Source organism: Pelophylax lessonae (assembly GCF_965119305.1).
Source record: "Pelophylax lessonae genome assembly, chromosome: 1".
Taxonomy (NCBI): Eukaryota; Metazoa; Chordata; class Amphibia; order Anura; family Ranidae; genus Pelophylax; species Pelophylax lessonae.
This window is the reverse complement of record NC_138768.1, coordinates 588,448,376-588,472,978: the sequence shown is the minus strand read 5'-3', so window position 1 is coordinate 588,472,978 and position 24,603 is coordinate 588,448,376. Positions and strand designations below refer to the sequence as shown.

At 41.1% G+C, this 24,603-nt stretch overlaps 1 protein-coding gene across 1 annotated transcript in view; it reads right to left on the bottom strand.

The window, feature by feature from the left end:
• Nucleotides 1-24,603, bottom strand: part of LOC309544253 (PDZ and LIM domain protein 5-like) — a 318,724-nt gene that overhangs the window by 142,593 nt on the left and 151,528 nt on the right. Inside the window, exons 5-6 of the mRNA XM_082243155.1 lie at nt 11,327-11,499; nt 805-835 (exon numbers count right to left, since the gene is read on the bottom strand). Coding sequence (XP_082099281.1) covers nt 805-835; nt 11,327-11,499 — 204 coding nt within the window. The remainder of the gene's footprint in view (nt 1-804; nt 836-11,326; nt 11,500-24,603) is intronic.

Sequence of the window (24,603 nt, the reverse complement as noted above, 5' to 3'; positions counted from 1 at the left end):
ATCATGCATTATGCTGCTGAATTTTTGCACCCTCTAAAGTGTGCTTTTCTTGGAACCTAAAAATGTTGCACAAATTAACAGTGGCATACATCTGACTTGTTATAATACAGCACTGTCAATTTCAAGCAGCAAAGAACGAATAGAAAAGAAAAAAAATGACGAGAAGTGAATCACTGCACATTTAGAACACGGGCTGAGACACCATGGTGCCAGTCACGCAATTTTGTATATTTTGGACTAATTATTTGCACAGGAATCTTTTCCCTACAAAAGACAGAAAGGATAGAAAAAAAAAAAAATAAGAAAAGGAAATCTGACAAGAAATAAAAATACCATAGCTATTGCAAAGTCACATGCAGGGATTTTTGCTATTATGATTGCATGCCATTTTCTGAAGCCGCTGAAAAACACTCAGCAAGGAGACTGACACGAAAAAAAATGCACTCTAAAATGAGTTATTACCACCAAACCAAAAGACAGTAACTACACATAATAACATTGATGGCAAGCACAAGGTAAAGTCATAAAACGTCCGTGCCAATCAATTTGTTAAATCCTTAAAATGTTTATGACAACTACTGGCTATGTTAGTTCAAGTGAAAAAAAAAATCTAGAATCCGGTTAAAGATGTTAGAAAACATAGGGAAAAAGGATATACCGCTTACTTAAACATTCCAAACAACAAATCCATAGGGCGCTCACGAGAAGAAGAAGCTATTTTTTAAAAGTATTTTTTCCATCTTCATTACAAAAAAACAAAAAAAAAACAAAAAGGTACACAACGAGTGAAAAAAGAACACTTACTTTTTCTCATTTTCAGGCTCTGGTTCCTTCACTGTAATTGAAAAGAAGAAAATATATGGAGGTACCAGTTAAGTTGCAGCTAAAATCAAGCTTAAAAAAACAAAACAGGTGAGAACCTAGACAGTGATACAAAGATAAATGCCAAAATTAATTCAAAACAAAAACACTTGGTTCATAGGACATCCTATATCTGTATTATACATGCTTTAAAGTCAACAGATAGAAAATAAAATTCTACTTCTGCAGCAGAAGTGAGGCCACACTTGCCAAAGGTTCCCCTTTTGCCACCAAAACAGCCCTGACCCATCAAAGCATGGACATGAGACCTCTGAAGGTATGCTGTGATATCCAATACCGAGCAGTCAGTACCAGATCCTGTAAGTTGTAAAGTGGGGCCTCCATGGATCAGACTTGTTTTTTTCCAGCAGATCCCATCCTGGAAAAAACAAGTCCCATAGGACTGGTGTCTGGAGAATTTGGAGGCCAAGTCAACACCTCAAACTCATTTTTTTGTTCCTCAAACCATTCTTGAACCATTTTGTAATGTGTCATGATACATTATCCTGCCGAAAGAGGCCCTGCCATCAGGGAAGACTGTTTCTGTGCAGGGGTATACCTTGTCAGCAACAGTCTTTAGTTAGGTGGTGCATGTAAATAAGCATTCACATGATGCCAGGACCCAAGATTTCCCAAAGCATCATACCGCGTCTACCAGCTTGCCTTCTTCCCATACTGCATCCTAATGTCATCTCTTCCTTGGGTAAGCGAAGCACACACACCTGGTCATCCACATGATGTAAAACATGTGATCAGACCAGGCCACTTTCCTCCATTGCTCTGTGGTCCAGTTCTGATGCTCACATGCCCATTGTAGGCGCATAGGACTGTGGACCCGTGTCAGTATGGGCACCTTGACAGGTCTGCACTCAAGCACAACAAATTGGGATGCCCCTTTTTTTCTGCTTTCAACACATCAACTTCAGGGACAATGAGTTTACTTGCTGTCTATTATATCTCACTGGCTAAAGTCCAGGCAGATAGAAGAGACACTAAATGTAAATCTGTATTCATTAATACATTATTCTTTGTATTACAAGTAACTGCATTTTACCTGGTTTAGCATGTTGCAATTCCTTGTAGAGCAGCCCTTTAGACTGGGAGAGGGAGAAGCAGCACTTGTACCCAATCAGTTATGCTGCAGTGTGCTAACAGAGGATGCTGATAGGAGGAGACAGCAGACAGAGATGAGTTCATCAGTCTGCTGGTTCTCCTTTTACTGCACAGGCTAGGGCAGAACCAAAACCTGTAAAATGTTACTTGGCTGCAGCAGAGAATACTACAGTCTACCGCCATGCCATACAGGGCTGTGCTTTGTGGCGGCGCTGTGTATATGTCAAAAATGAAATTACTGATATACAATCTCTTTGGCATACATACACACACATACATAAATACACACACACACATAATATATACACAATATATACACACACAGTATATATTCATACACAAACTGTATATAACCTTTTTTTCCCTCCAAACTATTGTATTAGGCAGCTTGCCTGGAGTCCCCCTTTACAGTAAAATATGACCTTACATACATGTAACCATACATAATGGTCACCTGCACAATTCACTGATGCTTGCTCAGTCAAGCTGAACTCTCTGAGATTCTAGGTGATGCAATGCTATGCTGTAGGTCATTTTTAAGAAAATATGCCTTTGGTCCAGGTAAGAAAAAAGTAGCTTTGCAAATGCTTTTAGACACATCAAGCGTTTGGGTGTTTGTTTATTCTCTTAGCAAGAATATTCATTAGAGGTGCACCGAAAGGAAATTTAGGTGCCAAAAATGAAACCGAAAATGCAGCATGCACTTGGCTGAAACCGAAAATTATTTATATTTTTATATATAATTGTATTATATTCGACTTTTTAATAAAGATCATGAATTTAAATGAATATAAATTTATTGCCAGACATTATCGGCACTTTTTAGCGCAAGAAAAGCTCAACAAAAATGTATCCCTTTAAATTCTATGTATGTCTTCACACTGGTCCGTTGCGCTCCCCTTGTGGTGTTAAAAATCTTGCTTGCTGGGGGGCGGAGCCGGCAGCCAGAGCGGATGGCCGTGTGATTCCATCGCTCTGTGTCAGCGGGCTAAACTAAGCAGCACACAGCGTACTTTCAGCTCCTTCAACCTGCCACATCCCTTCCCGAGACTCCGGAGGACAAGATGTCTCAAGCAGGCAAGAGAAAGCAAAAGGATCGGCCGAAGAAACTGACCGAATTCTTCTCTCCAGCCACAGGCCGTTCCTCCCAAGATGGCGCCGGCGCCTGGTCCCGCGCTAGCACCTCGGCGAACACAGCTGCCGATCGGACCTCACAGACATCGGAGGAGGTAGGAGATAATCACATCCTGCCACAGCAGGATCGTCCATCCCCTTTCACAAGCCCTCTAAAACAGCGTAGAAAGCTGACAGAGGATGGGGAAGAGCAAGATCAGGAGGATTCCTTCCTTGAGGAGGGGGAGGCTATGGAGCAGACCATCTCGTATGGGCAGCAGCTAGACTCATACCCCACAACTGGCCAAGCTATCACTGACACGGCCATGAAGGAGATGATGAGAACTCTCAGGGGGGCACTTCAGCAGGACATGAATGCCTTCATGAAAAGCACTAACAGACAGATTGATAAGCTGGGGGACAGAGTAGATTACACAGAACGCAAAATGGGAGACTTTACAGCAGCGCATAACGATCTGGTGGATGCACACTTTGAGTTAGAGGAGGAGCTTAAACAACTGAAATTGAAAGTGGCGGACATAGAGGACAGGTCCCGCAGGAACAACGTGAAATTCAGGGGGATCCCGGAATCTGTTAAGCCTGCAGAGCCATCTTCTTACTTGCAACACCTTATGCAAACTGCACTTCCCTCCCTGACTCCATCGGACCTCATCATTGACAGAGCGCATAGACTGCCCAAACCGTCCTACATACCAGAAGCGGTCCCTAGAGATGTGATAGCTCGCATACATTTTTACCACGTAAAAGACCAGCTTATGCGTTTTTCAAGACAACACCCAGCTCTCCCAGACCCGTTCGCGGGCATCTCCCTATTCACGGATCTGTCTCAAGCTACCCTGGCGGCTAGACACACCTTGGTGCCTATCACAAAAATTCTCAGAAATCATAAAGTCCTTTATAAATGGGGCTTCCCAGCCAAGATCACAGTGACTGTCAATAATGTATCTCACACCATCTCCTCCCTCCCTAAGGGGTTGGAACTCCTCCGACAGTGGGGCTACCTTCCCCGCGAAGACAACCCGCCACCTCTACCTCAGCGTAGTCCTTCAAGCAGACCAACCACTTCCCATACTGCAGCTAAATGAGAACCCCTTATATGGGGTACATAACCACCCATATTCACCCTCCGGTGACTTCTACTGGCTTTTACGTCTTGCTTCCGGAGTCGCCCACTGGACCACACCTATGTTCTGGCAGGGTCACTGCACGCCCGCTGTGCGGTTCACTGGTTTTGTTCCCTCCCTTGGAACCGGTGCGGGATGACCCGCATACTTGTTGGAACTTTTCCTTTTTTGTTCCCTTTTATTTTTCTTTTGGTTTGGCCCCTTTTTGGGCTCTTGCAGTCTTTCTTCATTGAACCTCCCAGGTCTAGAACAGCTTCCTCGAATACGCTTTTTCACACTGGACCTGGTCTTGGTCTCCTTACCCCCTTGATGGTTTCCCCTTCCCTCACCCTCCCCGGCACTTCCAAGGTTATCTATGCCAGCATCTTCTTCCACCGCCATGTCCATTAGACTAATGTCACTAAATGTTAGAGGACTCAACAGCCCCTTCAAGCGTAAATCTCTCTGGAAAACGGCTTTGGAACACAAATGCGACATCATTTGTGTCCAGGAAACCCACTTTGCGAAGGGCAAAGCCCCGAACTGCTCCCATCGGAAATTCCCACATGTTTTTTCTGTGAATCATACTGCTAAAAGAAACAGGGTTTTGATAGCAATTAGAGATACTGTTTCTTTTAAGCTAATTGCCTCGGAAGAAGACTCTATAGGTAGAACCCTGCTATTGATTGCTGAGGTGAATGGTAAACTCTACACTATAGTAAATATCTACGCTCCAAACAAACATCCCATGAAATTTGTGCGGAAAACCATCGCATGGGCGAGGAAACTGGCTAAGGGAAATTTGATATTTTGTGGGGACTTCAACGCTGTCATGAATGTAGACATGGACTGCTCTTCAGCGGGACGGAGACGTAGACCTAACATGGGCCCCCTCTGTGTTGAGGAGAGGCTATATGATCCCTGGCGCTCTCTCCGCACCTCTGAAAGGGACTACTCCTTTTATTCTGCAGTGCATAATAGCTATTCCAGGATGGATATGTTTTTGACTGACAAATTTCTTTTACAAAAGATTCCTAGAGCGGACATCCACTCCATCACGTGGTCGGATCATGCCCCGGTCACGATAGATGTGGTGGATGGTCCGGTCAGAAACTGTGCTCCGGTATGGCGTAACGACACCTTTGTCCTGGCCCATCCGGAATATAGTGAGGAACTTAAAGTGAAAGTTGCGGAGTATTTCAATCTTAATGATAATGGGTCTACGTCCCCTGAAATCACGTGGTGCGCGCATAAAGCGGTAGCTAGGGGTTTATTAATCCAACAGAAGGCTAGAGATCGGAAGAGGAAAACTGCTCACATAACCCACCTACAATCCCAAATAGCTCAGCTGGAACAGCAACACAAAAAAGATGCATCTCCACAAACAGATATCCTAAAACGACTCACAGACCTTAGAAATGACTTAGAAGGGTATTTTTTATGTGATTACGACACCTACTTTAAGAGATTAAAAATGTCTTGGTACTCACAAAGCAATAGAGCAGGCAAACTCTTAGCTTCTCAACTTAAAAAGCAACGTGTAAAATCACACATCTCACTCATTAAACATCACAAGACGGGCGCAACCTTTTGTAATCCGAAAGAAGTGGCTAACGTCTTTAAAGACTACTACAGCTCCTTATACAATCTGAGAGACGACCCTGACACATACAAGCCAACACCTAATGACATTGACTCCTTTCTACATGCCCTGAAACTTCCCTCCATCGACGAAGACTCTTTACAAACACTGAACGCCCCTATTTCCCCAGAAGAAGTTCTAGAGGTCATAAGATTTCTTCCTCTACATAAATCCCCGGGCACTGATGGATTCTCCTCGGAATACTACCAGTTACTGGCCCCCATCCTCACCCCACACTTAGTTCGACTATTCAATGACGCTCCCAAAATAGGCAAATTCCCAAAAGAAATGTTACAGGCGACAGTAGTCACTATACCCAAACCAGGGAAATCGACAGACTCCCCCCTAAACTTTAGGCCTATATCTTTACTCAATGTTGATCTAAAAATTTATGCAAAATTATTGGCAAATAGACTCCTATACTGCACATCATATCTTTTGGGTCTAGATCAAGTCGGGTTCGTGAAGGGCCGGCAGGCCCCTGACGGTACTCGACGTATGATAAATCTACTGACTGCTGCTGAAGGGTCAGGAACTCCAACGGTTTTCTTAGCTCTGGACGCGGAGAAAGCCTTTGACAGGGTCCATTGGGGATTTCTTGACAAAACCTTGACTACTTTCGGATTCAGAGGCTTCATCCACTCTGCAATCATGGCATTGTATTCTAACCCTTCGGCGAAAGTATTAACGGATGGAATCCTATCCGACTCTTTTGATCTCTCAAACGGCACTCGCCAAGGTTGCCCGTTATCCCCGATAATTTTTTCCCTAGTAATTGAACCACTGGCGGAAGCAATTAGGAGCAACCTCAACCTCCAAGGCATTAAAATAGGTCAGACGGAACATAAACTAGGACTATTTGCAGATGACATAATTATCACTATGACATCTCCCCTTGCATCTCTAAAAGAGCTTCAATCCCTTATTCGATGGTTTGGAAATGTATCTTACTATAAGGTCAACACAAGCAAATGTTTTGCTCTTCCGATCTCAATCCCGGCTTCCGAAGTATGTAAGCTTAAATCAGTTTTTCCATGTAATTGGGAAGCACCTTCATCACATATTTGGGTATCCAACTTACATCTCCGATATCTAGACTATATGAGTGCAATTTCCTACCCCTCTTGTCTAAAATAGGAGAAGAGTTCTCCCACATTGGAAAAGTACACCTCTCCTGGTTAGGAAGGATCGCTGCATATAGAATGCAGGTTCTCCCAAAGCTTTTGTACTATTTCAGGACCCTTCCGATCCCTGTGCCACAAATCTTTTTTAATAAACTAGCCTCGTCATTAAGAAAGTTCATTTGGAACGGCAAACCTCCTAGAATAGCCATGTCTACATTATACAAATCCCGTAGATTAGGTGGAGTAGGTCTTCCAAACGCCCAAGCCTATTACAATGCAACTTTACTATCGCAGACGCGATACTGGTTATTGGCACAAGAGGATAATTTATGGAACCATATAGAACGTAAATTCACCCCAGGTCATGATCTATATGCCTTACTGTGTGCGGCCACCAAACGCCACAATGTGAACATTCCTGCCTTCCCTACGGTTCAAGCCACCATTTTGGCATGGACAAGAATTATGAAAACGGATTTTACTGAAGAAGAATGTGTGCATATTCCCACCCCTCTAGCAGCCCATGATCTCCTGATTCCAGGTGTATCGACCCTCAATTGGAGAAAGCGTGGCTTCCGATTTCCTGGCAGCCCTACCCACCCCGAATCTGCTAGTGACCTGCTGACCGAACATCAGATAGCTGCTTTTGATATGCTCCCACAAATCCCTGAATACCCTGTTCCCGAAAAAACTATGGCACTATCTCTTAACCACTTGCCGACCGCCGCACGACTATCTACGGCGGCGGTCAGCCCCTCACAGGCAAAGTGACGTAGGTCTACGTCGCTCGCCTGTGAGGGTTTAGGGAGCGAGCGCGCGCCGCCGGAGGCGCGCTCCCGCTCCCGCGTGGTCACGGACCCCCCCGCGCGTGTGACCGGCGGACCCGATCGCCGCCGGCCACTCTGCGATCGGCGGGGGAGAGGGAGAAAGTCAGGCAGCTTGTGTAAACAAGCTGCCTGTCATTCTCCTCTCTGTATGAGAGATGATCACATGGATCTACTATGTAGATCCATTGATCACTCTGCATACAGTTGAAGCCACAGCCAATCACAGTTAGAATCACGCCCCTAGGGACACACACAGCCCCTCCCTCTCAAATAAAGTTAACCCCTTCACTACCAGTGTATTTTTACAGTAACAGTGCATATATATAGCACTGATTACTGTAGAAATGTCACTGGTAACCCCAAAAGTGTCAAAAATGTCAGTCAAGGGTCCGATCTGTCCGCCGCAATGTCGCAGTACCGCAAAAAAAATCGCAGATCGCCATTACGCGTTAAAAAAAAAAACAACAAAAATGACAAAAATCTTTCCCTTTGTTAGTAAACGCAATAACTTTTGCGCAAACCAATCAAAATACGCTTTTTGCGATTTTTTTTACCAAACATAGGTAGCATAAAACAAATTGGCCGAAAATATTAAAAAAATTTTGATTTTTACATTTTTTTGGGGGGAATTTCATATAAAAAAAGGGAAAAATATTGCTATTTTTGCAAAATTTACGCTCTTTTTTTGTTTATAGCGCGTGATCAAAAAATCGCACAGGTGATCAAATACCGCCAAAAGAAAGCTCTGTTTGTGGGAAAAAAAGGACGCCAAATTCGTTTAGGTACAGCGTCGCATGACCGCGCAATTGTCCGTTAAATTCACGCAGTGCCGAATCGCAAAATACCCTCTGGTCGTTTAGCAGCCAAATCCTCCGGGGCTTAAGTGGTTAAATAAAGGCAATTCCCAGGCGAGGGGGATCTCGGTCTGCTATCGCTTTTACAATTACCACCACCCTTTCCGTAAATCCCCTACCATTCTGAGATGGGAGGATGCCTTACAACAATCTTTCTCGGTCGCACAATGGCTGAGGGCTTTTAAAACCAATTATGCATCCTCGGCATGTGTGGACCACTGGGACAACTCACAGAAACTTCTACATAGATACTATATGACACCTACTAGACTTAATGCCATCGACCCAAAGTGCTCTCCCCTTTGCTGGCGTGAATGTCAGGAAAGAGGAAATTTGCTACATGTCTTCTGGAGCTGCCCAGTGGTTCAACCATTATGGAAAGAGGTCTTCACTTGGGCATCTTTATTGTTGGGAACCAACCTCCCCCCTTCCCCGGCCCTCGCACTTTTCAGCCTGGGTCTAGAGGACTTTCCTCCTAGCTCCAGAAAAGTTCTGGCTCATATTCTATTTGCAACAAGAATTACAATTGCTGCTAGGTGGCGAGATACCTCCTCTCCCCACTTGACAGCAATTAAAAACAGGGTGTCCACTCAATGTGAGATGGAAAAACTGTTGGCGTTTAAGAACTGCAGAGCGGCCACCTTTCTGAAACAATGGCAGGTCTGGTTAAATCATTCCTCTAACATAATATAGCTACTCTGATAAATGTGATAATATACATGTAAATGTGAATTTTACCCAAGTATATTGGAAGTGCCCCCCTCCCCCCCTTCCACTACTTCCCCCTTATCCTCCCATCCCCCAAACCCTAATTAAACTCCACTTCATAACTCCTTGGCCCGAGGTCTCTTGTATAGGTAGTGGCGACACTTATACAACTGTGTGGTGTAAGTCTGGTCCAATCCCTCACAGTTTGCACCCGTTAGGGGTGAGGGCTTTGGGCATTTAATTGCACTCAGATAGACCCGCCCTGAGGAAATAGGTAAGAGCGGTAGTTCCTATATTTGGTTTTTGGATTATATGTTATACTATCATTCAACTGCACGGCGACAGTTGAGTCATTTACTGTATAGCCATTTTAGATGTCTATATTCGGTAGCAAAGTATCCATCGCTGGCTGTTAAGCTATTGATAGAATCTTATTGCATAGTGTTGATGTTCTGTATAGAAGTCCTGATAACCCTGTTATGCCGCAAATGACCTACTGTGACTATTTCTGTTATTTTATGTAAAGTTCTTATCCTATGTATATGGATCTACGGCTATGTGTTTATACATGCTTGTATTTTTTTTTTACTTTAATAAAAATCTATTGAAACTAAAAAAAAAAAAAAAAAAAAAAAAATCTTGCTTGCTTCATTTTTGGTCAGTTTAAAAAAAAACGCACCTCCCCGATGAAATGCATTGAAAATACAGCAAGAACGCATTAATAATGCACCCGTGTTACGTTTTTTACGTTTATTTTAGAGTCACACAACCTATGAAAAACAAAGCATTAGGCTTAATTCACACCTAGGTGTTTGGAATCACTGGCGAAATCATTTTGCCTGCGATTTCAGGATCACAGCAAAACGGGGGATGCGATTGCGATAGCATTATTTGTTAATGGCACCCCAATTGCAGGGCGCCAGTAAATCGTGCTGCAAAAGCGCATGAAGCTTGTCACTTAAAGAGCAGGAGCTTCTTTTGGGCGACAGTGTAGTGTGTTGTGATTCCAAACGCCTATATGTAAATGGAGCCTAAGCACAGTAAAGTCGCAAAAAAATCACCGCAAATTTGCAGCAAAATTGCATGCATTTTCGGCACCATAAGCGGCACCATTTTTTTTTTCTTATCGACAAAATGCCAATAACACCATTTTCGACCCATATGTTTTGGCAGTCAAAATTTTGGTGCGTCTCTAATATTAATTTATTCTTGCCATTGAAATGAATTATTGCTCAGGAACTGAACACGCCTAGCGTTTAGGCACGTCTTGCACTTTTTCCGGCCAAGTGCTCCAATCCTGAACACACTGGTGGTATGGGTATTTTATTCTTTTTTAAGCCTCTAAATGCTCCTCTAATCAGTCTATAAATGCGTATCTGTGCATAGCCACATAGGTTAAAGACCAATACACATTATGAGAAAATCAGGAGTAAAATCCTATATGAGGCATGATCGTATGGTTTTCATATAACGTGTACACGACCTTTCAAGCAAAAATTTCCAAAGGGACAAACTCCCAAATGTTTCTCGTACATGAGCAGAACAAACAATCTTCGTATGAGTATTTGTGTATCATTTTCGCACAATTTTCGTATGAGAAATATCAGATACGAAAGACTGCGTATGATCAGAAACAACAAATAACCAAAATAAACTGAATTTTCGTACATTATTTCTATCCTCAGTTCCGACTTGCTGTGAAACATCGAGGAAAACTGGCTGATCGTTCTCCTGATTTTCTTATTGTGTGTACCCCACTTAACATAGAGGAGAATTTAGAGGCTGAAAAAAAAAAAGTAAAACGTCTATAAAAGGGTCTTTTTTTGCGTCCTATGGTACATGAGGCCTTATGAGAAAAAGGATGGACTCTAGTTTTCTGGAATCTGAGGCTAAAAACATGCACATACATTGAACACACATTGAGAACCCTACTAACAACCAGAATGCTGCCTTTACTTACGGTTTTCAGTGCCAGTCATCTGAGCAAGAATCCGGAAAGAACGTGACTGAGTAGTACCGGTGCGTGGATGCCAGTCTTCAGTTTGGTCTATGAGGCGCTGTTTGCTAGCATCGCTAAAAATCGTAGTATGGTAGAAGTCTATGTTCGTGTCCATAATGTGTTTCCGAGGAGGGCTAGGAAAAAAAAAAAAAAAAAAAAACCTTAAGGCTAAGTTCACGCTTTTTGTTTTTCTAAAATCCAGCTCCCCATGTACCAATGTACTTCTGTTGCACAAAAACACAATTTTATTGGGGATTTTGAAGACAAGGCCTACCCTATCTATGGCTATATTTGCAGATCACTTCAGAAACTTCCTGGTATACCAACAGGACAGCCAGCCGGTAAGACCCAGGAAGGAGTATACGTTTTCACAGCACCCCCGACCTTCCTCCATGCGTGCATTTACCTGCCTTCCTAAGTGTCCCTTCAGACAGGCTCAGGATGCATGCTAAACTCACTGGGACAACATGAAGCCCATGGGACACCTCTGATGTAGTGCAAGAGCCTGCCTGATTGGATACAGAGTGACTGGATAGATGAGGTGTCCTCCTCCTATTATATAGTTCTGGAAAATCTAAAGGAGATTGTACAATCAAATGGTATAGTGTACGGACACATTTATACACCTGATAAAATTATAAAGAAGGTTGAGACCGGCGCTACCTTTAAAGTGCTAATGTGCCAAATAAATAAATAAATAGAGTAATAAGTAAAGTGCTGAAGTGTATTATTTATTTAAAGTGCTCATATTCTGAGTGATAACGGGTTGGGTATTGCAATATTTATCATAAGTGCTAGTGCCAGAAAAAAACTTGAAAAAAGAAACCAAACCCGGTGCTTTTATTCAAAATAATAATGTGTATTACAGTGATAAAGCGTGGAAGTTTACATAAATGACATATACATAAACGGTGCTTATTTTATTGGAAAAAATAACTGTAAATAATCCCTGTTATTATTACGTGCTGTGATCATAAAGTGATGTGAAACTTTCCATATATATGCAAGAAAATGAATAAATTAAATAAATTAGTAAGTCCTCTTTAGTAGAGAAATGAAAAAACAGGTGTTGAACAAAGAAAAAGTAGGGCACGGGTTGCAAACACCACTATAGCCACTAGGTGTCGCACCCGGCCAATATACCACCTGTGTATCGATAGGGACCAATATGGAATCCTGGGGTTCCCTCAACACGGTCTCTCCTCGTCCGGAGTACCTCAGGATATAAAAGAGAGAGAGAGGGGGACCCCTTGGTGCGATGTATAGTGCCAATCTTTTAAATGGCGAGGTAGTAACTCACGGTTAGGCTGTCCTCGATCAGTAAAGAGAAGCCGGGAAGCTTCCGCGTTCCACGGCCCAAGCTCCAAATACCGGAAGTGACGTAGTGACGTAAGACTCCACCCCTGGGTGGAGTCTTACGTCACTACGTCACTTCCGGTATTTGGAGCTTGGGCCGTGGAACGCGGAAGCTTCCCGGCTTCTCTTTACTGATCGAGGACAGCCTAACCGTGAGTTACTACCTCGCCATTTAAAAGATTGGCACTATACATCGCACCAAGGGGTCCCCCTCTCTCTCTCTTTTATATCCTGAGGTACTCCGGACGAGGAGAGACCGTGTTGAGGGAACCCCAGGATTCCATATTGGTCCCTATCGATACACAGGTGGTATATTGGCCGGGTGCGACACCTAGTGGCTATAGTGGTGTTTGCAACCCGTGCCCTACTTTTTCTTTGTTCAACACCTGTTTTTTCATTTCTCTACTAAAGAGGACTTACTAATTTATTTAATTTATTCATTTTCTTGCATATATATGGAAAGTTTCACATCACTTTATGATCACAGCACGTAATAATAACAGGGATTATTTACAGTTATTTTTTCCAATAAAATAAGCACCGTTTATGTATATGTCATTTATGTAAACTTCCACGCTTTATCACTGTAATACACATTATTATTTTGAATAAAAGCACCGGGTTTGGTTTCTTTTTTCAAGTTTTTTTCTGGCACTAGCACTTATGATAAATATTGCAATACCCAACCCGTTATCACTCAGAATATGAGCACTTTAAATAAATAATACACTTCAGCACTTTACTTATTACTCTATTTATTTATTTATTTGGCACATTAGCACTTTAAAGGTAGCGCCGGTCTCAACCTTCTTTATAATTTTATCACTTTTAACCCTTTCAGGGTTGGTTGTTGGCAGCTTACACCTTAGGTCCCTTTTTTTGTATTTATTATAAACTCCATAGCGCTGGTCACCTCCTGCATAAAACATTTATACACCTAAAATGAACTAGTTGTGCTTTCAGTGTCATTAGTTGTTAAGGGCACACCAAACATAGAAGCAAACACACATTTTGTCATATGAAAAAACAGGTGACAAATGCAGTAAAAAAACTTACAAAAATGTCCAATGAGCTACTTTGCCGGGTAAATCAATGGGCTGCCTTATGTGTGTCACTGGAAAAACGAGCCAAAAAGCATGCACTCCCACTACTCTAAGTGTGAGTGGGGCCTGAAAGTAAAATTGGTGCGTTTACACAAGAACAATGAGGCTCCATTCACATCTGTGTGTTTCCAAACACATGGCACATCGCACAGAAAATGTGCGCTTTACAATGTGTTTGAGAAATTTGCATTGTGTTTGTGTTGTCATTACATATTAAAGGCTCCCCAAGTGCGGAAATTGCGATAATACACCATGTGCCGCTCCAAAAATAGTTCTGGAGCGTCTCTGGGGTGATTGTTGCATGTAGGGCAGCCAATTTAAGTGAATGAATGACAAGTGAAAACGCTCCAAAACACACAAAACAAACAAATGTGGAAACGTGAGTCTTTGCTACGTGCAGATGTGAAAAAGGCCTGAAAACTGAGTTTCCCTATCCACTCCCTCCTATGTACTTGTATAAAGATGGCCATACACTATGCAATCTGATTGTACAATGTCTGTACAATTTCCTTTAGATTTACCAGAACTATCGAATAGAAAGACACACCTGAACGATCCATTCAATTTGTATCAAATCAGACAGGCCCTTGTACTACATATCTGTCGAGAGATCTAAAGGAGATTGTACCATCAATGTATATAGGAAGTAGCTGGAAGGCGGTATTGTAATGGTATCTGTGGTCCAGAGTGGTGAATACACCCTATCACACCGTCTTCTGAGATATACATGTGAGATATCGCTGCGATCGTTAGAGTGAGAGCAATATTTCCAGCCCTGGACCTCCTCTGTAACTCTAAACTGGTAACCTGTAGAAATTTTTAAAGCACCGCCTATGGAGATTTTTAAGTACCAATGTTTGTTACCATTCCACAAGTGTGCGCAATTTTGAAGCATGACATGTTGGGTATCTATTTACTCGGTGTAACATTATCTTTTTACATTATAGAAGAAAATTGGGCTAACTTTACTGTTCTCTTAGTTTTAAAATGTATTCTTTTAAAAAAATTGTGTTTGTAAGACCACTGTGCAAATACGGTGTGACAAAGTATTGCAACGATCTACATTTAATTCTCTAGGGTCTCTGCTAAGAAAAAGAGATTTTATATATATTATAATAATATATTATTAAATTTAAAATTAAAAAGATGTTAGCATCAGCTGTTCAAGCAGGTATTATCGACAATGACACAAAACTATTTGATTAATGAATATCCAGTTACCCCGGTAATTTATATATTGCAGAAAATACATAAAAACCTTTAAATCCACCAGGACGTCCCATTGTTTCTGGGATGGAGTCTGTCACAACACCCCTGGCAAAATATTTGGATAAATGTTTAACACCATTAATTATTAAGACTAGATCATACATCCGAGATACTAGTGATTTTTTGTCTAAGATACGCGGGGTTAATGTTGTGCCAGACTCCCTTCTAGTAACATGGGACGTAGGTAGCTTATACACTATCATTCCACATGAATTGGGGATTGAGGCATGTTATCGTATGCTAAAACACTCACGTTTATACAATATTGATCAGGTTTTGTTTTTGTTGGATCTGTTGAAGGTGGTATTGGAAGAAAATTTATTTTTGTTTAAAGAACAGCACTTTATGTAACTTAGAGGGGCAGCGATGGGTTCCAATGTAGCACCCCATACGCCAACGCATTCATGGATATGGTGGAAACCCCTTTTATTTACGGTAGCATACAATTTATGAAGCACTGTAAGTGCTGGTTTAGATTTATGGACGATGTGTTTGCAGTGTGGGGAGGAGACGGTTCCTTATCGCTGTTCAATGATTATATTAACCACTTGATACCTGGGCTTGGGTTTAGTATGACCTATAGCCCCGAAAATATTGCATTGTTGGATACAATGTTAACTTTGGAGGATACACATATCATTAGTGCTCTATATACTAAACCGACAGATAAAAATCAACTTTTACATTATCATAGTTTTCATCCAACTGGTGTTTTTAGATCTATCCCTAGAAGTCAACTTACACGAGTTAAAAGAATAGTAACTGACCCGCAAATGTGTGTAACAGGATTGAAAGAGATGGGTGAAAAGTTGACGCAAAGGGGATACCCCTTGGAGGTAATCAATAAGGAACAGAAACAACAAATGACATTTAAAAACTCACGAAGTCCCCAGAAGAGGATCCCATTTGTGTCACAGTTTCCCCCATTCTCCACTAAAATACAGAAAATTGTCAGAAAACACTGGTCCATATTGGGAGAAAATTAACCCAATATCCCGGAATTTCATGTACCCCCACTACCATCATATAGAAAAGGCAGAACCTTATGGGATAGGCTAGTGAAGACTGACCAGTATGTTGAACCCAGTCCCATTATGACATTTTTAGGACCAAAAAATACAGGTTCATATCCATGCTTGAGCTGCATCCAATGCAACTCAATGATAAAAAGGGAAAAACTTCTCACATCCACATAAAGGGATATGACATAAAAATTAAGGATCATTTTACATGTCAGTCTTCATATGTTATATATATTATTAAATGCCCTTGTGGCTTGTATTATGATGGTGAAACTACTCAAAAAGTTAAAGATTGCCCGACAAATACTCAATTAAGGATAAATTCATTCAGTTGCCATTGGCGAGACATTTTTGGACAAGACACTCAGTGTCCCAATTGAGGTTTATAATTATAGATGGCATACATAGGAATAGAAGGGGGGGAAACCGTGAACTACAAATCAGGAAACGTAAAGTCCAGTGGATACATTTCTTAGATACCTTGCAACCGAAGGGGTTAAATTCGGAACTCGATTTATATTTATTTTTATAAATAATTTGTCTTTTGGTCTTCTATATACCTGCATATGTGTTTTACACCTTCAACAGTGACAACTATATCCAATACCAAAATACAAGATTAATTGTGTTGTTTCAACAATTGAAATGCATGTTTTGTGGAGCTATTTTATTGATAAATACTTTTCCATTCTTTTACTATTAGGACAGAAAATACTGGATATGACTAATTATACAAAGGGAAGGATCCAATCTTTGTAATCTCATCTCAGTCTTCTTAATGATTAATTGGAGATACCTGTGTGAATTAATGATTGATGACCTGTGGATTCTTAACTGATAGTGAGCATATATAAGCCTTTGTATTTGTATAGAGATTTAGATGTTTTTCTGTATGAGGAAGGACGTTCACTTTAGAGTCTGAATCGTTGCCAATTGAAATACTCTGCCATATATATATATATATATATATATATATATATATACACACATATATATATATATATATATATATATATATATATATATATATATATATATATATATATATATATTTATTGTTTGGGGGTTCCAAATAATTTTTTAGCAAAAAATACTGATTTTAACTTGTAAACAACAAGTGTCAGAAATAGGTCTGGTCTTTAAAGCGGTGTTCTGGCCTCCCCCTCCAAAAATTAAAAAAGTCAGTAGCTACACATACTGTAGCTGCTGACTTTTAATAGTAGGACACTTACCTGTCCTGGAATCCAGCGATGTTGGCACCGCAGCTGATGTTTCCATCGGCTGTCGGATACTCCCGCCGCCATTGCCGGTAAGGGTACCCGGCCGGGTCCCTACTGTGCAAAGCGCGCTGCACTCGGTTACTGGCCTGGAAGCAGAGGAATTAGGAGGAAGGGGCCGAACTTCTGATGTACTTCGTCGCTGCGAGGTCCAACGGAAGTGGGGACAGGGTACCCGCTCCCCCGAAAGGTGCCAAATGTGACACCGGAGCGGGGGAGGAGACAGATAAGCAGAAGTTCCACTTTTGAGTGGAACTCCGCTTTAAGTGGTACAAGTTTGCTGCACAACATTTAGACAAGCCTGTGTGCTACTGGGAGAATATAGTCTGGTCAGATGAGATCAAAAAACTGAACACTTTGGTTGCCATAAAACACACCATGTTTTGAGGTCAAGTGGTGGCACTGCACAGCACCCCCAAAACACCATGCGAAAAAGAAGGGGGGAAGAGATCTGCCACGAAATGTATGTCTGGTTGCCTCCATCCCTAAATGTGTATTGTAAAAGAGGAAGAAATGCGGGACTTTAAATGAGTTTTGCAACCAGGCATATGTGTTTCCAAATGAGTATCATATAAAAAGCCCCCACGCGTTTCGTGGACCTCCGTCCACTCCTCAGGAGCTTGGAGAAAAACAGAGTATCTAAAAATAAATAAAGAATCTCAATTATACCAAAATGTTGAAGAGAAAAAAAAAAGAAAACAAAAAAAAGGGGGGGGGGGGAAAGAAAGGGGAATACATTTATAATGGAATGGGCACTACCTGAGATAGTGTCACGTATCCAGAAATATTCCAATTAGGGAAAATGGAAACGAAGGCTGATCCGAGAAATGCCTGACCCGGGGCTGAGGCATAGACATCATCCAGCACATGGGGGGAAAAAACAGCAAAGAAGTGGAGAGCCGGTAGGTGGTTGATGATATGGCAGATGTACTGGAATCAATAGAATCTATAAATATATATTGCTTGATTTTATTAGGTATTCCTTTCAAAGTAAGGAAACTAATTAATTTCAAAACCACCACCAGATCTGTTGAGAAATAAATGAGAGAATCTGGAAAAATTGCCAGCATCCAGATTAAGAAGGGTGCAAAGAAAGCGGTGAAACCAAACTGCATGTCTCCGAATGGGGAGACAAATGAAAAAGTGGTAGAGAAGTGACCTAACCCATGAGGAAAAATAGAATGGAAGAGAGAGTGAGGAGGCAGTGAAATGTAGGAACCAAAGTGGTATACATATCCGTCTCATAGTGAAAGGGAATAAAAGAGGAGTGCATGAATATAAATATAGTGGGTTAAACAAGGACAAAAGGATACATACCACAATTAACACCTCCACAGTATGAGGAAAATCAAAAAGGATCTGATAGCAAATTGAACTGAAATAATAACCAGGCTGCATATCCCGATGGGCAGAGATGAGTCCACGCCAAGGCCATTCGGCGTCATATTTCCATGGTTACGCTCTTCCCATCTGCATCTGTGGCGACTCCTTTCCGACCAACATCCGGTCAGCTGACCGGATGTGGGAGGCTTGATTTCCCCAAAACACCATACCAACAGTGAAGTTTGGAGGTGGGATCATCATGGCGTGGGGCTGTTTTTCAGCATTCAGTACTGGCAAACTTCATATCATTAAAGGACGGATAAATGGAAAAAATGTACCAAGACATTCTTAATAAAAATCTGCTGCCATCTACCAGAATGATAAAGATGAAATGAGGGTGGACATTTCAGCAAGATAATGATCCCAAACACAAAGTCAAGGACACTCCCAGCTGGTTTAAAAGAAAGAAAATAAAGCTGCTAGAATAGCCCAGCCAATCACCTGACTTGAATTCAACAGAAAATCTAAATAAATAAAGTAAATTAAATTAATACATTTCATTTATCGTGTTCAATACTTTTTCCCGGTGTCATTCCATTTTATTATATATATTATATAATTATTATATTAATATTATTTATAGTTATTTCTGGACTAATTTGTTTTGGTTTCTTCGTTTGTATGGATTGTTACTGACATGTTGTGACATGGATTGTTACTGACATACATACATACAGTATCTCACAAAAGTGAGTACACCCCTCACATTTTGTAAATAATTTTATTATATCTTTTCATGTGACAACACTGAAGAAATGACAATTTGCTACAAAGTAAAGTAGTGAGTGTATAGCATGTATAACAGTGTGAATTTGCTGTCTCCTCAAAATAACTCAACACACAGCCAATAATGTCTAAACCGCTGGCAACAAAAGTGAGTACACCCCTAAGTGAAAATGTCCAAATTGGGCCCAATTAGCCATTTTCCCTCGCCGGTGTCATGTGACTCGTTAGTGTTACAAGGTCTCAGGTGTGTTATTTTGGGGTTATCGCTCTCACTCTCTCATACTGGTCACTGGAAGTTCAACATGGCACCTCATGTCAAAGAACTCTGAGGATATGAAAAAAGAATTGTTGCTCTACCTAAAGATGGCCTAGACCAGTGGTTCTCAACTCCGGTCCCTGGGATCCACTAACTCCCCAAAGTATTACTTTGGGGAGATGCAGACTAGAATACTGCAATCACTGAACAGCAAATGAGATCACCTGTGATGTCATTTAGTTATCTTGCAAACCTGGCCTGTTAGTGGGTCCCTAGGACCAGAGTTGAGAACCACTGGCCTAGACTATAAGATTGCCAAGACACTGAAACTGAGCTGCATCGCGGTGGCCAAGACCATACAGTGGGTTTAACAGGACAGGTTCCATTCAGAACAAGCCTCGCCATGGTTGACCAAAGAAGTTGAGTGCACGTGCTCAGCATCATATCCAGAGATTGTCTTTTGAAAATAGACGTATGAGTGTTGTCCGCATTCCTGCAAAGGTTAAAAGGGTGGGGGGGTCAGCCTGTCAGTGCTTAGACCATACGCCGCACACTGCATCAAATTAGTCTGCATGGCTGTCGTCCCAGAAGGAAGCCTCTTATAAGAAGTATGCACAAAAAATCTCGCAAATAGTTTGCTGAAGACAAGTACACTAATGACATGGATTACTGGAACCGTGTCCTGTGGTCTGAGGAGACCAAGATAAACTTATTTGGTTCAGATGGTGTCAAGCATATGTGGCAGCAACCAGGTGAGGAGTACAAAGACAAGTGTGTCCTGTCTACAGTCAAGCATGGTGGTGGCAGTGTCATGGTCTGGGGCAGCATGAGTGCTGCCGCCACTGGGGAGCTACAGTTCATTGAGGGAACCATGAATGCCAACATGTACTGTGACATACTGAAGCAGAGCATGATCCCTCCCTTCAGAGAGTGGGCCGCAGGGCAGTATTCCAACATGATAAGACCCCCAAACACACCTCCAAGATGACCACTGCCTTGCTAAAGAAGCTGAGGATAAAGGTGGACTGGCCAAGCATGTCTCCAGACCCAAACCCTATTGAGCATCTGTGGGGCATCCTCAAAAAGGAAGGTGGAGGACCGCAAGGTCTCCAACATCCACCAGCTCCGTGATGTTGTCATGAAGGAGTAGAAGAGGACACCAGTGGCAACCTGTGAAGTTCTGGTAAACTCCATGCCTAAGAAAGTTAAGGCAGTGCTGGAAAATAATTGTGGCCACACAAAATATTGACACTTTGGGCCCAATTTGGACATTTCCACTTAGGGGGGTACTCACTTTTGTTGCCAGCTGTGTGTTGAGTTATTTTGAGGGGACAGCAAATATACACTGCTATACAAGCTGTACACTCACTACTTTACATTGTAGCAAAGTGTCATTTCTTCAGTGTTGTCACGTGAAAAGATATAATAAAATATTTTTATAAAAATGTGAGGGGTGTACTCACTTTTGTGAGATGCTGTACATACACACACAAGTGTGGTTATAAATCCATAGGGAGAACTGTACTCTAGAAACTGTCTGAACCATCCCAATATCTTTTAATAAATGTTTGCATTGCATTTATACTATTCAATATTTCCTAGAAAACTCTGTTTGTAAAGATGTAATAGCGAAATGTAATGTAGACATTTTTGGAAGACACTGGGGCATATAAGCAGTAAGCGTATAATAAAAGGATAATGCCCTATGTGGCCACTAGATGGCACATGTACTCTAACATAGGCTGGAGGATAAAAAGCTATTTTCACTGTTGTGACATAATATCCTATAACCTGGCTCTAATTAGATATACTTCTAAAATAACAAATTTGCAAACTGATCTTCAATTCTTTTAATCGCATGTACAGTAAAAAAACATTTATAAACATGTAATATAGCAGTTATGTTGGAAAGTACAGCTGAAATACAGTTATAATTTCATTATTTCAGTTATAATTTCATATAAAGTCATTATTGTTTAGGCTACATTCACACCTGAGCGTAGAGTTTTTGCGCGGTTTTTACCGCGATTTTACCGTGATTTTTACCGCGATTTTACCACGATTTTCAGGCGTTTTTACAGGCTTTTTTTGTGCAGGCGTTTTTAGATTGAATAGAAACCAATGGAAAACGCCTGTAATCTGCCCAAAAAGAAGCTCATGTACTTTTTTGAGCGTTGGGCGTTTTGTGAACAGGGGCCATTGAAATGAATAGGATTTGTCTTGTTGGGCGTTTTGAGAGCTGATCCTAGAGCAGAAAAACTCCCCAAAAACGCCTAGATGTGAACGGAGCCTAAGGGACAATCTTTGATAAATACTCTTGCATTGTTAGTGTAATTTAATCCAGCTTTGGGTCCAAACAAGCTGGTTAAAAAAATCTATGCATGCCTTGCTTTGTCTATAATTTTATAATAAAAAGGGGAAATATTAGTATGCATTTGAGACATAGCCTGGTTTCATACCGTTTTGGTGGAGGCTTCCTTTAGATAGAAAAGACAAAGTAAAAAATAGGAACAAGGAAAAAGAAAACAAAGAGAGAGAGAGAGAGAAAGAAAGACATGAGAAAAGGCAGGTTTCTCACCCAAATACTGGAAACATGTACAGAAAGACATATTTAGGATTCCTTCAAAAGGAAACATTTTCAACAGTTTAGGTCTTTAGCCTCGGCATCAGCTACTAAGTTCCCAAATAGTCATCAAAATGTGTTTAATGATGTATTCAGATATCAGGCCAAATGTATGTTTACCCATATTCAGCCAGCTGCAACCTTGGGGACATATTCACTAGTTAAAGGGAAAACCTTCAGTCACATAGCATTCAGCATGCTCTGCGCATAATCTGAACAATGCAAAATCAATCCAAATAAAAAATGCATTTTCAGATTACAGAAATGCAGCTAAAATGCCTCACACCTAACCCATGCTCAATCTGCTAGCAGTCCTGCACAAAGTGCTTTAATGCATTTGCTCAGTGCAAGCCTATGGGCTGTTCACTTTTCAAGGAGCTTTTCCTTTAGCTTGTGTGCAAACAATTCATTTTTTTCCATTTTTATTGCATGGGATTAAGAAATCTTTGCAAAGTGAATTTTCATTGCATTCACTAAGCTAACGTAAAAGTGAAAATCCTCCTGCAAAGTGAACAGCCCAAGTGCCTTTAAATTAACCCCCCATGAGTCAAGTGTAAGGGACCTAAAAAAATAAGATCTCATCTATGTAGAGGGTGTACCTCATGTATATACATGTTAACGCTACAATTTATACACAGTACAACAAGCATGCAAAACGTGGGGGTTTTCCTATAAAATTATTTTTGAAGTGTATCTAAACCTAAGAAAAGGGTGCAAATAATGGAGCTTGGCATTAAGTGCTGCATCAATTTTCTTGTTTTTTGGTTAGGCTTTTACCCCTATTTTGCCTGCTGATCCTGTAAATACAAATTTTGTTTCTAGGGTGAGAGCACTCATTCAATGCACAGTATCTGTGAAAGAGCCGGTGTTGTCACCCTATGCTGCTCTCCCGATCAGGACTTCATACTCCTCCCCCTCTCCTCATTGCCATAAAATATAGGGATGAAAATATAGGGATGGTGTTCTGTTTATAGAAGATAACTGGAGTAGCTGATACATTTTTTTTTTTTTTTTTTTTTTTTGCGATTTCAGTTTGTTGCACAGAAAAAGGACACTGGATGACTGCTTGGTACAAAAGGTATTTTTCTGCAAATGCAAAAAACGTACTTGGAAAAAAAAAAAAAGCCCAAAAAATGAATGCAGCCTCCACAGCTACATATTGGTAAGCTGAAAATATTACATTTTTATTCAGATGCTTAAGAAGCCGGTAACTGCTTGTAAACAACAAACTGAAACCAAAAGTGACAAACTCATTGTCATTTACAAATTCATATACCATAGAGACAGGGGATGGAAGTTCCTCCATCTCTATGGTGTGCCATCCCGACCACCGGTTTCAGTCCCATGCTCCCTGGTGGAACAGCCCAGGAAGGCAGTGGGAGGGGACATGGCACAAGGCAGCATTGCTGCTCAGATCATTTTTACAATATAGCAAATCGCCAGCTGTAAAAAAAAAAAAAATACCAGGTAATGACTTTAGCTGCAGCCATGACCCTGGTAGAACCACTGAAATCCGAGGACATAAGGGTACGTCCATTTGCGGGAAGTGGTTACGATAAGCATTATAATTTTAAGTGTGTGTGCTCTGGAAATGCACTAAAGTTTCATGTAATACTTCTATAGCAGGATACTGGTTCTGTCTTATGATATTTAACCAGCAGGTGGTGCTATTACAGCATACTAAAAACAAAACAGAATGGTACAAATCTTAGGCAAGTTTATTAAGCTTGCAACTTGAGATCATTCTGAGTTCTTTCACGGATGCTTTTGACCCAAGCTGCTTCAAGCTTTTGCCTTTTTACGGATTTGTTTGGGAACAAAAGCAATACTGATGCAAACAAAACGCATACGTACACAGACTTCTTTTTTTTTTTTTTTAATTACAATAGTCTCCTCTTTCTCACATATTTTACTAACATACATCCTAAAATATATTATTTTATTATTTGCTATGTGTTCATAGAGTAGGTGACACTAAGGGGGCTTTTTATAGAGAAGTGCAGATACCACTATCAACTCTCTCAACAGTGTTACATCACAATGTGGTCAAAAAATTAAGGGTGCAGCGTGGAGCCTTCCATGATTGCAATAATGGGATTTTTTACTTTCTGGCTACACTTATGGGCAGTCATAGTGGGTATACTCCCTCTCTCTACTATAGGTATTCAGTTTAGTTACAAGCAGTGTCAGAAGAATAACTCCACAGAATGGTTGGTGCTGTGT